The sequence below is a fragment of the Argopecten irradians genome, chromosome 12 (assembly GCF_041381155.1).
Source record: "Argopecten irradians isolate NY chromosome 12, Ai_NY, whole genome shotgun sequence".
In the NCBI taxonomy this organism is placed as follows: Eukaryota; Metazoa; Mollusca; class Bivalvia; order Pectinida; family Pectinidae; genus Argopecten; species Argopecten irradians.
This window is the reverse complement of record NC_091145.1, coordinates 15,690,692-15,705,205: the sequence shown is the minus strand read 5'-3', so window position 1 is coordinate 15,705,205 and position 14,514 is coordinate 15,690,692. Positions and strand designations below refer to the sequence as shown.

Genomic DNA, 14,514 nt, shown 5'->3' with positions numbered 1-14,514 from the left:
TATTATTATTTTATTGTTGTATACCTTCCCTATTTCCATACTTACTCCTGTACTCCCATTCAAAAAAAAACAACAAATTAAAACAAGGATGAATTTTCCCCGTTGTTTTTTTTTTTTTTTTTTTTTTTTTTTTTGAAAACACAAACATTCTTTTTATACAAATAACAGGAAGAAAAAAACCCAAAAGAAACCAACTACGTGCACAGATGAATATTACATTCATATGAAAAGACAATTTTCGTACACTGCCACAAAAGTGTAATATCTAACAGATGATAAATGTTAAATAATTCTTATGCAATCAGAAGTAGTAATTTCAAACATCTGAATCTAATGAAACCAAATTAATATATTTTTCTTTTAAGAGAAATGTTCAATTATTTTACTGTTTTTTGTTTTCATAAATTATTTTGATAGACTATACACATTCATTATCAAATACTGCAATTTAGACTTATATCATTATGTAATGGTCTGTTATCGATATCACTCTTTCAATACAGCACGTGATGATAAAGAATAATCGGACGTAAAATCCGGAAACTGTTTGGCTTCTTTAACTTATTATTAGAAAGCGTCATCCGGAACTTCTTACGAAAACACCGGTTTCCAGCGGTTCGGTTGGAAGGTAGCCCCCACCGCAAGGTGAACCATGTCTGGGGATGAAAAACGGGTAAACTTTGATATGTGCTTTATTATTGCACGCAGATATTTAGATAGAAGCTAAATATATTAGGTATTCGCAAGATTTGTCGTTCAAATTTCGATGTGTACGCAGATTTTGTGACCAGGTGCACGTGTGTCACATTTGTTTACATTTGTCCTGTAGCTTACTCTCAGTACTTGTTGTCAGATTTGGCTATTTTATAATGAATAGTCGAACGTCAAATAATATGTTCCATTTTAGATGTTTCATTTGAAATTGTCTTAGATGACAGAATCAAAAAACTATTTCATTAAACAAAATAGAGAATGGTATCATAAAAAGTGGGCTTGTGTTTAGCTAGTTTAACCACAGGGCCTCGTTCTTATGATGATACATGTATACATATCCTTACACATACATGTATGAGATAGGACAAGTCTATTGACATACATAATAGACGTGACCTTTCTTATGTATATTATCATTAGGAACTAGGCCCTGTGGTTAAACGGTGTGTTAACAGTCAAGGTCATGTAAGGACATGCCAGGTTTGTTGGTAGAGGAAAGCCAGAGTACCCGGAGAAAAACAACCAGCAGCAGTCATACCAGGCAGCCCCATTTGAGATTCCTCAGGTAAACAGCTTGCATAATATGTTGAGATCTAAATCTGACCACTGCATTATGCTGGTCTCAACCAAGTATTTTAAAATCTGACTCATAAGTCGGTAAAGGGCTTCACATTGTGCAGTATGAATGCATGGATGGTACACGTGATTTAGTATCGGTTATCACTGTCTCCCCATAATAAAACTGTAGTGTACGTCCCAGTATGTTAACCATATGTTATATAATATAGCGGGCAACTTGTGTATGACATATTTACTAAATCCAAATTGCTTTTTCTAAAAGCAATGGTATATACTCTGCTGTATAAAATACTATATATCATGTTCCCATAAAAATGTAGTGTAGTCCATTTTAACATTGTATAGCTATTGTTATATCTGTGAAATAAATAATATATATATTTTTGGCAGATTAGCGAAGATGAAATAAAGGTTATGAAATAAAGGTTATCAAGCAATGTATGACAGAAGGAACAATATGGAGAGGTAAATTATAAAATTAGATTCCTTTTAAATGTTTTACTATGTACAGTGTAACTTTTTAGGTCATCTGACCTGAAGGATTATGATGACCAATTATGGCATTGTCAGTCGCCGTGTGATGTGTGCAATCCACAAACTTTTAACAGCTTCTTGTGAATAATGTCGCCTGTTGGGATAAAAATTAGGTTTGTTAAAATGAATGATCTTCACCTTCATTCAAGGTCACAGGGATTAAAAAACCAAATCTTAAATCAACTTCTTGTGAATAACTAAGAGGTCAAGAGACCTGATAATTTGGCCTATAGCATGCTAATATGTTGGACTACCATGTTTGTGGAAATGAATTACCTTGACTATTATTCAAGGTCACTGGGGCCAAATAATAGGTCATATTATGTAAAAAAAAAAAATCTTGTGAATAACTAAGAGTTTCTGATATTGGGCCTGTGGCATCCTGGGATGAGGTTTGTTCGAATGAATGACCTTGACCTTCATTCAATGTCAATGGGTTAAAATTGATCTTAATCTTGAAACAAATTTTAATGAATAATTAAGAAGCCTAGAAACCTGAGCCCTGTTGTTCAAAAATATCATTAACTGATTTAGTCTGGGACATGATTGGGATGAATTTGTTCCTAGTTTGTTTCAACGAAGGACCTTGACCTCCGTAAGTTCACAGCTAACAAATTTAGCAAAAATTTACAACTACTGGTGTAGTATACAATCCTTTAATTGTTAGTTGAAGAAAAGGTAAATATTTTCAGTCAACAGTGATTTTTCTCCTTATATAACTGGGGTTGACCCTATTCCTAATGCCAAATCCCCCTATATTTTTAGGTCATCTGACCCGAAGGATCAAGATGACCTATATATCATCATGCACCGTCCGTCGTCGTGCGCCGACCGCCATGCGCCGTGCGTAAACTTTTCATTCAAACGACTTCTTCTCTATAACCGAAAGGCCCAGGGTACTGATATTTGGCCTGTAGCATGCTGGGATGAAGGGCTACCAAGTTTGTTCAAATGAATGACCTTGACCTTCATTCAAGGTCACAGGGGTCAAATAGACTAAAATCTTCAAACGATTTCTTCTCAGGAACCAGAAGGCCTATGGTACTGATATTGGGCCTGTAGCATGCTGGGATGAATTGCTACCAAGTTTGTTAAAATGAATGACCTTGACCTTCATTCAAGGTCACAGGGGTCAAATAGGCTAAAATCTTTAAATGACTTCTCCTCAAGAACCAAAAAGCCCAGGATACTCATATTGGGCTTGCAGCATGCTGAGATAAAGGGCTACCAAGTTTGTTCAAATCAATGACCTTGACCTTCATCCAAGGTCACAGGGGTCAAATAGACTAAAATCTTGAAATAACTTTCTAGCGCACCTGGTCCGAAGGGCCGGTGAGCTTATGTCATAGCTACTAGTCCTAGAGTTCTGCATGGATTCTAACCAATTTTTTTAAGAGTTTGTATAAATTTTGGCTCTGACCCTCCAGGGGCAGGAGGGGCGGGGCCCAATAGGGGAAATAGAGGTTAATCCTGTAAATCGCTACTTGTCCTAGAGTTCTGCATGGATTGAAACCAAATTTGGCCAGAAACATCCTTTGGGGAAGGGGAACAGAGTTTGTATAAATTTTGGCTCTGACCCCCTGGGGGCAGGAGAGAGGGGGCACAATAGGGGAAATAGAGGTAAATTCTATAAATCACTACTACTCCTAGTGTTCTGCATGGATTGAAACCAAATTTGGCAAGAAACATCCTTTAGGGAAGGGAAACAGAGCTTGTATAAATTTTGGCTCTGACTCCCTGGGGGCAGGAGGGGCGGGGCCCAATAGGGGAAATAGAGGTAAATCCCAAAATCGCTACTTGTCCTAGAGTTCTGCATGGATTGAAACCAAATTTGGCCAGAAACATCCTTTGGGGAAGGGAACAGAGTTTGTATAAACTTTGGCTCTGACACCATGTTCAGTAATGGGTAATTTTTTTCCAAAAACTGCTCTTTTCATGATTAAAAACTCCTAATTCATGTCAAAAACTTTTTACCCAAAAATACCCTGAAAAATCAATGGTCAATATTTAACCTTTTGTATTGATGCAAAATTGTGGTGCCCTACTGACTACTTTGTCTGCACTAGATTGAGGATCTCTTGTTGATACATGTATCTATTTTTACAATCACAGGAGGACCTGCATCATTAGCACTGTTTCTTGTTCTTGAAGGAAGAAGGCAAAAAGGTATGTGAGTTCATAATTCTAAAAGACAATTATTTATCAATTTATCACTGCTCTTTCATAGTAAGTAGCTGGTTAGCTCACCTGTTTTGCCTGTCAACATTTTCTTTGAATCAATACTATTGTTATAGATTTCTGTATAGAACATATATCCAAATTGTAGCTACAAATCATTCAGCAAATAAACACCAAACCTATATTCAAAACATTTCTTGACATGCATGAATGAAGGGCTGCCAAGTTTGTTAAAAAGAATTCAAGGTCAAATAATTTAGTTATGCTAAATCTATAAATTGCTTCTTGTCAATGTCTTATAGACCTAGAGACCTGATACTAGGCCAGTAGAATGCTGGGCCTATAACATACATGTACTTGGATGGAGGCCTATCAAGTTTGTTAAATTGAAAGATCTTGACCTTCATTCAAAGTTACATTCTACTTGGGTCTCAAAGAGTTGAAGTTGTATAAACACCCTATCACATAGATTTAACAATGTTTTACAATATGTGATGCTTCTAACATCAGCATTGTATCCCATATTACATAATTATAAGCTTGCAAGTCTTTCACATGGGAATCACGACATGAAAAAAGTCGCAAAGGATAAAACCAGGCATGTTTGATATACTGTAACAGATTAATGTGCTATGTTGATATCAAGGACGTATATGAGAAGAATAAGTCACACTGGGTTTTAGGGAAGTACAAGGCGGAAGCTTTTGTGTTTGTGCACTGACCATGACGTTGGGTGACGACTGATTTTCCTTTGATATCCGCCGGCGCATCCTTTGATGTAGCTTGCGGGTGCGAGGGTTACCGTCTTACTTTCTGATGCGGGCCGTCATTTCATGAGCTGTCGATTTTTTTTAACGAAAATTTAAGACATATCCTCTAAATATTCTGTCCTTAAAGAAAGTAATAAACGTTGTGAAATTTAATAAACTTTACATTGGTGTTTCGTTTCACTCGATAAGACAAGTATTTGTTGAGAAAAACTGTTTTTATTCCCCCTTCATAGGCGTCTCGCGTGGTGTTTAGTAATGTAAATAGACAGTCACAAATCCTTCTCACTAAATCCTTGGTTGATATACTGTAACAGATAAATGTGCTGTGAGAACAGAAAGAGTCGAAATATGTATGACTTTTTTCATGCACAACTTGTATCTTGGTTCCCTAATAAGCCCCCCCCCCCCCCTTATTGCAATTTTAAGGTCATGACAGCTAATTACGGCGAATACGGTAGGCTTTCTAGTAGCCTGATATTGTATCCCATATTACATAAGCATGCAAGTCTTTCTTTCACATGGGAATCACGACATGAAAAAAGTCGCAAACGATAAAACCATGCAGGCATGTTTGTTATACTGTAACAGATTAATGTGCTGTGAGACCAGAAAGAGTTGAAATATGCCTGACATGCACAACTTGTATCTTGGTTCCCAAATAAGCCCCCCCCCCTCCCCTTTATTACAATTTTAAGGTCTATGACAGCTAATTAATAAATGACAGGCTTGATATTGGGGCTGTATCAAGCAAAGATATAGGGCTACCAATTTTTTTTAAAAGAAAGACTTTGACCTTCATTCAAGGTATTCAAGGTCACAGAGGTCAAAATGTTTAAAATGTTTAAATCACACATCTACAATGAAGAGGCGTGATATTGGACATGAACCAATTAAAAGTTTGTTCATGAATGACTTTGATCTTCATTCAAGGTCACAAAACTTAAGGTTGAATAGGAAATAATTAGGCATGTAGCATGGTGAGATGTCAATGGCTACTAAGTTATTTTAGCTGAATGACATTGACCTTTATTCCAGTCTGATTAAAATACAGATCCTTATAACCATTCAGTTCAATTGAGGATCTGACAACATCCCATAAGGGGTCATGTTCGGATGACCTTTTCACCACATGTACTTCAGATCAAATGCATTTTTTCACCACATGTACTTCAGATCAAATGCATTTTCAATACATTCCTATGTTAATTCATAGCTCCATATCGTTACAGTATACATATAAAATAAGCTTTGTTGTGCTCATTGGGCGAGATGACTACGTTCACACAAAAAAATAATTCTTTCAGTTTTTTCAAACTATTTCGTCCCCACTCAAGATTCTGGCAGCAGCAATTTGATTGGTTATTTCCAAAGGCCACCAGAACGTGACCCCTAATGGGATGTTGTCAGATCCTCTTATCAATCTTTAGTGATAAGGATCAGTATTTTAATCAGATTGCCTTCATTCAAGTTGCCAGGAATCAAAATGCTAAACACCTTTCCAACCTTTTTAGGATTGTGGATAACAAGGATACATGTATTCACTTTCCATATTTTCAGCCAATTGAAAAGTGGTTTGATTTTCATTTATTTTGTACTATGTCTAATCCTTTTATTCTGTAGGTCTGAATAAAAGATCCCTACTTGTTAATGGTTTGAGTAAGTATGAAGTTGATGATAATTATCTAATCCATCACATATATGCATTATTATGAAATACCATATTCGATCTGCTTAGCACACCATCTCTAAAAATACCCCTCCCTTTTTTTTAGGCTTCAATTTCAATTAATTTGAATTTATTTCAGACTGAAAATATGAAAACTGTATTGGTTTCTTTAAACTCATTTGTTTTGCAAATTGATTTATGACTTATTTTGTAGAATGATTTTATGAAAGGCTAGTCCAAATTTATTTCTATTAAGTACCCCCTGATTTGCTTAAATTATTTTAAGTGCCCTTGGTGCTTATTTGGATGAATACGGCATTTCAATTTTCAAGGAAGTTAGACTCAATGAAACTATTTAATAAATCCTGAACTTGAGTAGTGTAACATTGATCTTCGCACAAGAAAATATTCTAGACCTACTTTAAGTAGGCATAGCTTCCTAAGCTAAGATCAAACTGTGATAGCTTTAAAAAGTACACATATCACAGATAGATTTGTACATCTTTAGGTCATCTGACCAGAAAGGTCAGTGATCTCTTATTGAAGATAGCCACTCTGACACCATATCTTATTAATTTCCTTTTACTGGTGCCAAGATAGGCAGATGACCGTTAAGGCCCTTGGGCCTCTTGATTGTAAATTGTTTTGCATTTACCATTAATTATTACCATTATTGATAGCAGTTTTGTGTTAATAGCTGATCATAAATCGTTAGTGTTAGCAATATTTTGCGTTGGGCTGGGAAGATTAAATGATTCAAGTACTGCACTACATTTCTTAACCCTCAGTTAGAATTTATGTCTTTCCTTCCTGTATGTCTTTCCTTCCTGTAATATAATGTCTAAATGTGTTATGACTGGGAGCGCATATGGAAGCTCTTTTCTTGTTTTTGTTTTAGTTTCTGCATTTGTTGGAATTACTTTTGCTCGAGTGAGCAAGATTGACGAGTGTAAAAAGAGGGTCATAGAGCGCTTCCCTGATGGCAGTGTTGCCAGAATAAACAGGTATATAACAATTCATAATACCGGTATATCACTCTACTGAATCAAAAACAATTATCTTTTACATGCCTTATTTATTTCCATTGTGTCAGTTAAAGGCCCACTACCTTTCTGAAATAGCTTTTCATCTTATAAATGTTAATGTAAAATGAGATTAATAATTTTGTAGAGTCGCAAAAGTTATTAACTTACAGTTAATACTACATTTATCATCACCTTCTGAACATTTTAATTAAAATAAACAAATTGTTAATTTTCATAACGCGGGTCGTCTTATGTTTCCCATTGTCATCCTAAATGACGCGTGGTAGTTGACTATCACTGCGCTAAACAGCAAAACAACGAAATGACTTTCCACTGTTATCATATATTACGCAGGAAATTTTGCATATATTTGGTGTTGTAACCTCAACTTAGTCCATCGGTATTTATTTTCTGATTTTATTTTTTATTTTAAGAAACCTTTATATTTTGCTCCAGGAAGGTAGTGTGCCTTTACGTGCAAATTTGTTGGCGTTGATCTGAATTAATAGAAAAAAAATATTTATCATTAAAGAATGAAGCATATTATAAGAATCTAGTACACTGTATTTTTATGTCTTGAACTTTTCATGAATATTTAGTTCATGAACAAGTTCATGAATGATAAGTTCACAAATAGGTCATGAAAAGTTAAAAAAAATCCAGAGTCATTGCCCTTCACACTAATAATTATTATTGAAAGTTAACTTGTGTAAATGTTCTCCAAAATCAGCAAAATATTGTACATCTTTTGTACGCAGGCTAACGTTAGATAAACAAGTATGAAAAGTGTTCTTATTCCATCATCACTGCTGAGTTATTTCCCCTTGCAATAATGATAATTATTGAAACTTGTGAACATGTTAACTTGAGTAAATATTCACTGAAGTTAATGAAATTTTGTATGCAAAAATAAAAAAAAATAAGAAAGATCTGAATTGTCCATATTGAAAATTGGCTGCATAATTGCCCTTTGCAAAAATAATCATTTTCGGAACTTGTAATTAGATCTAGGTTAGATTAATGAATTTATCGTAGTTTGATATTTTATTACTGTAAAATATGTCATGTAAATATCTTTAGTTCACATAAAATTGTTTGCTATTTTTTGTCAAAAGGAACAAAAGACATTAATTGGCTATTAAATGACAATTAATTTGTATCTAATATGAGGTACATGACCATTAAGGCCCATGGGCCTTTTGTTAGGTCACCTGACCTGAAGGGCCATCATACCTTGTCTGCCGTGCATAATTTTTTCATTTCCTTGGGTAATCATATTGGGCCTGCAACATGCTGACATCAAGGACTACCAAATTTGTTCAAATGAATGACCTTCACTTCATTCAAGGCCGCATGGGTCAAAAAGTCCAAAATCTTCAAAAAACATCTTCTCAATAACCGAAATGCCTAAGGTACTCATATTGGGTCTGAGCCATGTTTGTTCAATGAATAACCTTGACCTGCATTTAAGGTCACAGGAATCAAATATGCTGCAATCTGTAAACAGCTTATTTTGTATGTTAGTTCTACAATATATTGTATCAATAGTCAGATGACCTCTTGTATAGCTTACCTCTTTAAGGGAAAGGGGGGGGGGCAGGTTGGGAGTAGTCACCCCGATGGCTTTATGGATATGTGCTATCATTTTAAGGGTATAACACATGCTTTTGAGAATGACAATGAGCAAAAACATACTCGCGTGATTGAGTTCTTTAAAGTTTTTAAGGCAAACTTTTTGTACATGTTCTTATATAAAAAGCTCTTGTTTCAGTTCAGTGATAAATAAGAATAGAGGTGTGGACATATCATCAGATTCTGGCCAACTACAGACTGATGATCAATGGTCCAGTCAACAGAATACCGGTGAGTATTTTTTTATTTAATTAAGCTAGGGGGTGATGGGTAGTGATAATTGACATTAGGGGCATGTTTACTTTTGTCACATTGGGGCCTTTTTTGGCAAATACTTAAATGCGCACATTAGGCCTGACTGACTCAAAGAGCTTGGTGCAATGAGCCAATATATATTTATACATCTTAGTTTTAGCCTGTATCAAAACTCAGGTGCAGACCACTAAGGCCCAATGGGCCTTTTGTGTTTTTTTAAGATACTTTATATATTGATAGATCTTTTTCAGATATGTCAGATAGTCATCCACTAGTGGAGGAAACAACATCCAGTGAGAATTCCACCAGAGGATTAACATGGAGAGAGGCACGAGATAGATACAAGGCGGGAACACTTCAGGAATCAAAACCAGCCACAGATGACTCAGGCTTCTTTACAGACACAGGCAGTTCACCCAGATCTAACTCAGGTATGCATATAATATTAAGTTATCAGACCAAAAATGTGTTAACTTATTAAAAAAAATCCATGTAAAATGTATATATACACTTTCAGAATTAAAAAAATTGAATATGTTGTAAATATTGTTTATATCTGATAAAATGATGCTGTGTTTTTCTACACCCCTGCCTTAAATTGAGCTTCCAATATCTGCCCCTTCTATCCTGTCTTGCTGTGTCCGTCATTTCACATCCTGTTTAAAGGTCGATTGTGAACTTGGGGCCCTTTGGTGGCCATGACCGATAAGCATAATGTTTTGTTTTTAACTGATACCCGGGAGTTAGGACATCATGATATGAAATATGATTAAGGTCAGGTCGGTGTCATTTGTGAGTTAGGGGGGTTAAACAGGAGTGTCAATTTTCTGTTTTTCTCCAGTTTTGCTGGAACAAAAGGATATTTCGAAATATTTTTTCATGAATTATATGCATTTATATATGGAAAATAAAATAAATTGGAAAATGAACTTCTTATAAATTATTTTCATTGAAGAATTCAATCATATATTTATTGATTTCACAGTATTCCTAAACCATAAGAAGAGAAACATCAGAAACTGCATTGTCTTTGAAGAAATCTATTGACTTTCTTTGTCAAACTAAAATGCATAACCTCAACTCAATGTTTAAAAACGAGATGATTTCATTTTTAGCTCACCTGCCGGAACGGCTAGTTAGCTTATGCTTTGGTGCACCGTTCGTCAGTCGTCCAGCGTCAATTTTTCAATTTAATCAACTTCTTTTTCGAGGTCAACAGAGTCAAATAGGCTAAAATCTTTAAACAATTTCTTCTTAACAACCAAGAGGCCTAGAAACCTGATATTGGGCCTGTGATATGCTCGGATGAAGGGCTCCAAAGTATGTTCAAATGATGACCTTGACCTTCATTCAAGGTCACAGGGGTCAAATAGGCTAAAATCTTGAAACACCTAAGTACCCAAGATGCCTAGGGACCTGATATTGGACCTGTGACATGCTGGGATGAAGGGTTAACAATTTTATTCAATTCAATGACCTTGAACTTCATTCAAGATTACCGGCGTCAAATAGGCTAAAATCTTTGAACCACCCTACTCTGGAATAGGAGGGATGGGGCCCAAGATAAAATTGGAAGTAAATCTTTGGGGGAAGTTAACACTGAACCTGTATTAAGAACAATTCTGGACACAACAAATCAGGTGAATGATACAGGCCCTCTGGGCCTTTTGTCTTGATAAAAGACTAAATATGCTTTGTATTCCCTACTCATTTCTGGTAATAGTAATTGAAGTTCCTGTATATTCCAGGTAAAAACAAATATGGAGACAGTTGGGATACTGGTAATTGATCAAGAACATGACTGAGAGAAGATGATTACTAATTTATCCATTAAATGTAATCTTTTTTTATTGTGATTGACAAATATGCTGAATAAATTGTGCTTTGATATCAACTGTCTTTTTTTTAATTTTTTTTATCAAATAAAAGACCACATGCATGGAACCAGATGTGCCGAAAGTGGTGGACAACACCTCTGTTCTAATTTAGGTCAATTTAAGGTAAGGCCACAATCTTGATCGAGTTTAAATGGTCATTTAAACCCCCAAAATATAGTTAAGGAGGGGGTAGGGGGATAGTATACTGGAATCGGGTTGTCCATCTGTTTGTCTGTCAGTAGGCATAACTTTATCTGGGGAACTCCTCCCAAACTAATAAACAGATTTTGATTAAATTTGGTACACAGAACCCTGAAATAAAGTGGAGTTGATTAACCTATATATGGTTCTGCAATGTCCCCTATTAATGTAGTTGTTATTTAAATTGTTCAGCATTAGTCATCCACTCTGGCAACAGTTCTAGTTTAGTTTAGCAATTAACAGCCAGGGGTATTTAAATGAATAACCTTGACCTTTATTCAAGGTCACAGGGGTCAAATAGGCTAATATCTTTAAACAATTTCTTTTTAATATTTAAGTGCCTTAGAATAACTAAGAGTCCTAGATACATGATATTGGGCCTGTTGCATGCTGTGATGAAGTTTGTTCAGATTAATGATCTTGACTGTCATTCAAGGTCACAGGGGTCAAAAAGGCTAAACATTCTTCAAGAATTCTTGTCAATAACCAAGAGGCCTAGAGACTTGATATTTAGTCTGCAGCAGGCTGAAATGAAGGGCTAGCAAATTTATTCAAATAAATAACCTTGACTGCCAATCAAGGTCACAGGTCAAAAAGGCTAAAAATTTACGACTTCTTGTGCATAACTAAGAGGCCTAAAAACCTGATAATTGGCCAACAACATGCTGTATTAAAGGACTACCAAGTGTGTTAAAATAGATTACATTGACTGCCATTCAAGGTCACAGAGGTTAAATGGGCCAAAATTTTAAAGATGCTCCACCGCTGACAAATGGTATATTTTCACTATCAAAAACAGGAGCAGACGATTAAGTATTTCTCTTCAGTTACAAAAGATACTTACTTTACACCATTACCACCATTGAAAAGTTTGAACTTCTAATTTTACTTCAAGTTAAAAATATGAAAAATAATTAATTGCATCCCGAAAAAATTCTGTGACACTATATCCTATATGGAATGAAGTACTGATTGCGCATGCACCAAAGGCGAAATAAATTATTTTATATCATTTTTTGTGTTAATTAGCCATATATATACAAGATTAAACACCAATTATTGTTCAAATGATTAACATCATGTATGCTCTGTCGGCGGTGGAGCATCTTTAAGTGTGACTTCTCTGAATAAATAAGAGATTTCAAGACCTGATATTGGATCTGTAGCACCCTGGTATCAACGGAAACCAAGTTTCATTTAAGGTTGCAGAGTTCAAAATGGTCAAAATCTTTAAACAATTTCTTGTGAATAACTTAGAGGCCTGGTGGCCTGATATTGGGCCTGCAGCATGCTTGAATGAAGGGCCAACAAGTTGTTTTTTGTAAATGAATGACATTCACCATCATGTAATTACAAAGTAGTGACATCAAGGGTTATACAAACATGTTATTGCAGACAGGCTTTGTAAGTTTGTTTTTGTTACTTTAGATATAGTCAATGTACAAAATAGGCTCAGAGATATTATAAACATTCAGGAATTTTTAAATTGATTAACAAGTTTTTAACACTGGCAAGAGTCGATATTTGGCATCAATATTGTACATGTACACACAAGGCCAAAGAATATTTGTCTGTTTAGGGATACCTGACCGACCATTATTTTTTACCCCCTACCTAATTCTTTTTTCCACTTTTCTACGAAAAAAGTCAGGGTTTCGATCTCGGACTCTGGTTCTGGCCATTATTTTAGACTGAAAGACACTAAAAAAAATTTTTTTTTAATATGCCGATCTACCGACCCTATTTTGTTTACCAATGTAACCCTAAACAGACATTTTATTTTGGCCTAAGTTATATTTAAATGCATATGATACGTATTCTGTTTATATGAAAAGGGCGAAGGGAAATAGAAATGTTGACCTGATACATGGCCAGTACTTAGCATGTTTTGAACAAGAGCAACCAAGTTTGTTTTTACGAATGACCTTGACCTTCATTCAAGATCACAACCGTCAAATACAGCAGAAACTACTCGAGAATTTCTAGTATAGATACCTTTAATTGTTAATTGTAGAAAATTTGATAATTTTCAGCCTATTGATTCCTTTTGTATTATTTTCTCCTTCTTTACTTCTTTTCTTTGACTGTACTATATTGTTTCTATAGTGAAATGGCCGTTTGGGCCAATGGGCCTCTTGTTCACCATTTTCCGACATTTTCTTGATAATGGCAAACATGTTTGTAAGATCTGCTTTTATCTTAAGTAGAAGACACTCCATGACTTTGGTAAAAGAAAAAAAAATAATGTGATGCTTAAAATAAGAAGTTTGAATTATTTTAATGAAATTTATAAAACAATTATAATAATAATTCCATTAAAAAAATAAGAAGCAGCATTTGGTAGTTTCCATAAATATTGTATAATCTGTCTAGTAATCTACTAACAGTTAGGTAATCAAAAGCGTTCCTGACAATGATATTTCAGTTAGGTTTAAAGTACTAAATATTTCAGGGCTGAAAACCACTAAAAGCATTACAGAATTTATCTCTAATTAAGCACTATATTGCGAGTTAAATACTGGCTTGTTCGTTTTTAACTAATTATAAACTATATTTGCGAGGGCTGAAATACTGGCTTGTAGATCGTTTTTAATCACTATATTTGCGAGTTAAATACTGGCTTGTAGATCGTTTTATAATCACTATATTTGCGAGTTAAATACTGGCTTGTAGATCGTTTTTAATCACTATTTTGCAATGAGAAGGAATGAACAGCAACCACACAATTTATCCGAAAATAGCCAGTAATATGACGTAATTGCTTTCTGTGCAAATTACCTAGAAAACAAAGGATTATCTAGCAGAGAAAATCGTATGGATGTTCATATCTTAGAAGCACAAATTACAATATAGGCGTCTTTTTAAGACATTTCACACAAGGCAAAGTTTTTTTTCAGAAGTGAATGGTGATACAAAGTATATTCTCGTCTTTTCATGGAAATTCACGTGGTGCAGCAATTCTTTTCAATAATAATTTTGAGGTTAAAGGTCATAAAGAACAGACAAACACGGGACATTTTACAGCCCTAGAATTAAAAATTGAAGGTTCACATATTGTACTTGTAAATATCTAAAATGGTTCT

General features: G+C 34.9%; 1 protein-coding gene across 1 annotated transcript; it reads left to right on the top strand.

The window, feature by feature from the left end:
• The first annotated feature begins 1,713 nt into the window (after window positions 1-1,713).
• LOC138336384 (uncharacterized) lies at window positions 1,714-11,247 on the top strand. The gene is made up of 7 exons (XM_069285862.1): window positions 1,714-1,758; window positions 3,940-3,993; window positions 6,396-6,431; window positions 7,340-7,445; window positions 9,238-9,329; window positions 9,605-9,784; window positions 11,102-11,247. Exons 1-7 carry the CDS (start codon window positions 1,734-1,736, stop codon window positions 11,140-11,142), a joined length of 534 nt encoding a protein of 177 aa, XP_069141963.1. The 5' UTR covers window positions 1,714-1,733; the 3' UTR covers window positions 11,143-11,247.
• Window positions 11,248-14,514: the final 3,267 nt, after the last annotated feature.

Excerpts from the sequence above, each read along its gene's own strand:
- LOC138336384 (XM_069285862.1), top strand. The coding sequence starts at position 1,734 with ATGACAGAAGGAACAATATGGAGAG. Across the intron at positions 7,446-9,237 it reads AGTGTTGCCAGAATAAACAG|TTCAGTGATAAATAAGAATA; the intron begins GTATATAACAAT and ends CTCTTGTTTCAG. Across the intron at positions 9,330-9,604 it reads GTCCAGTCAACAGAATACCG|ATATGTCAGATAGTCATCCA; the intron begins GTGAGTATTTTT and ends GATCTTTTTCAG.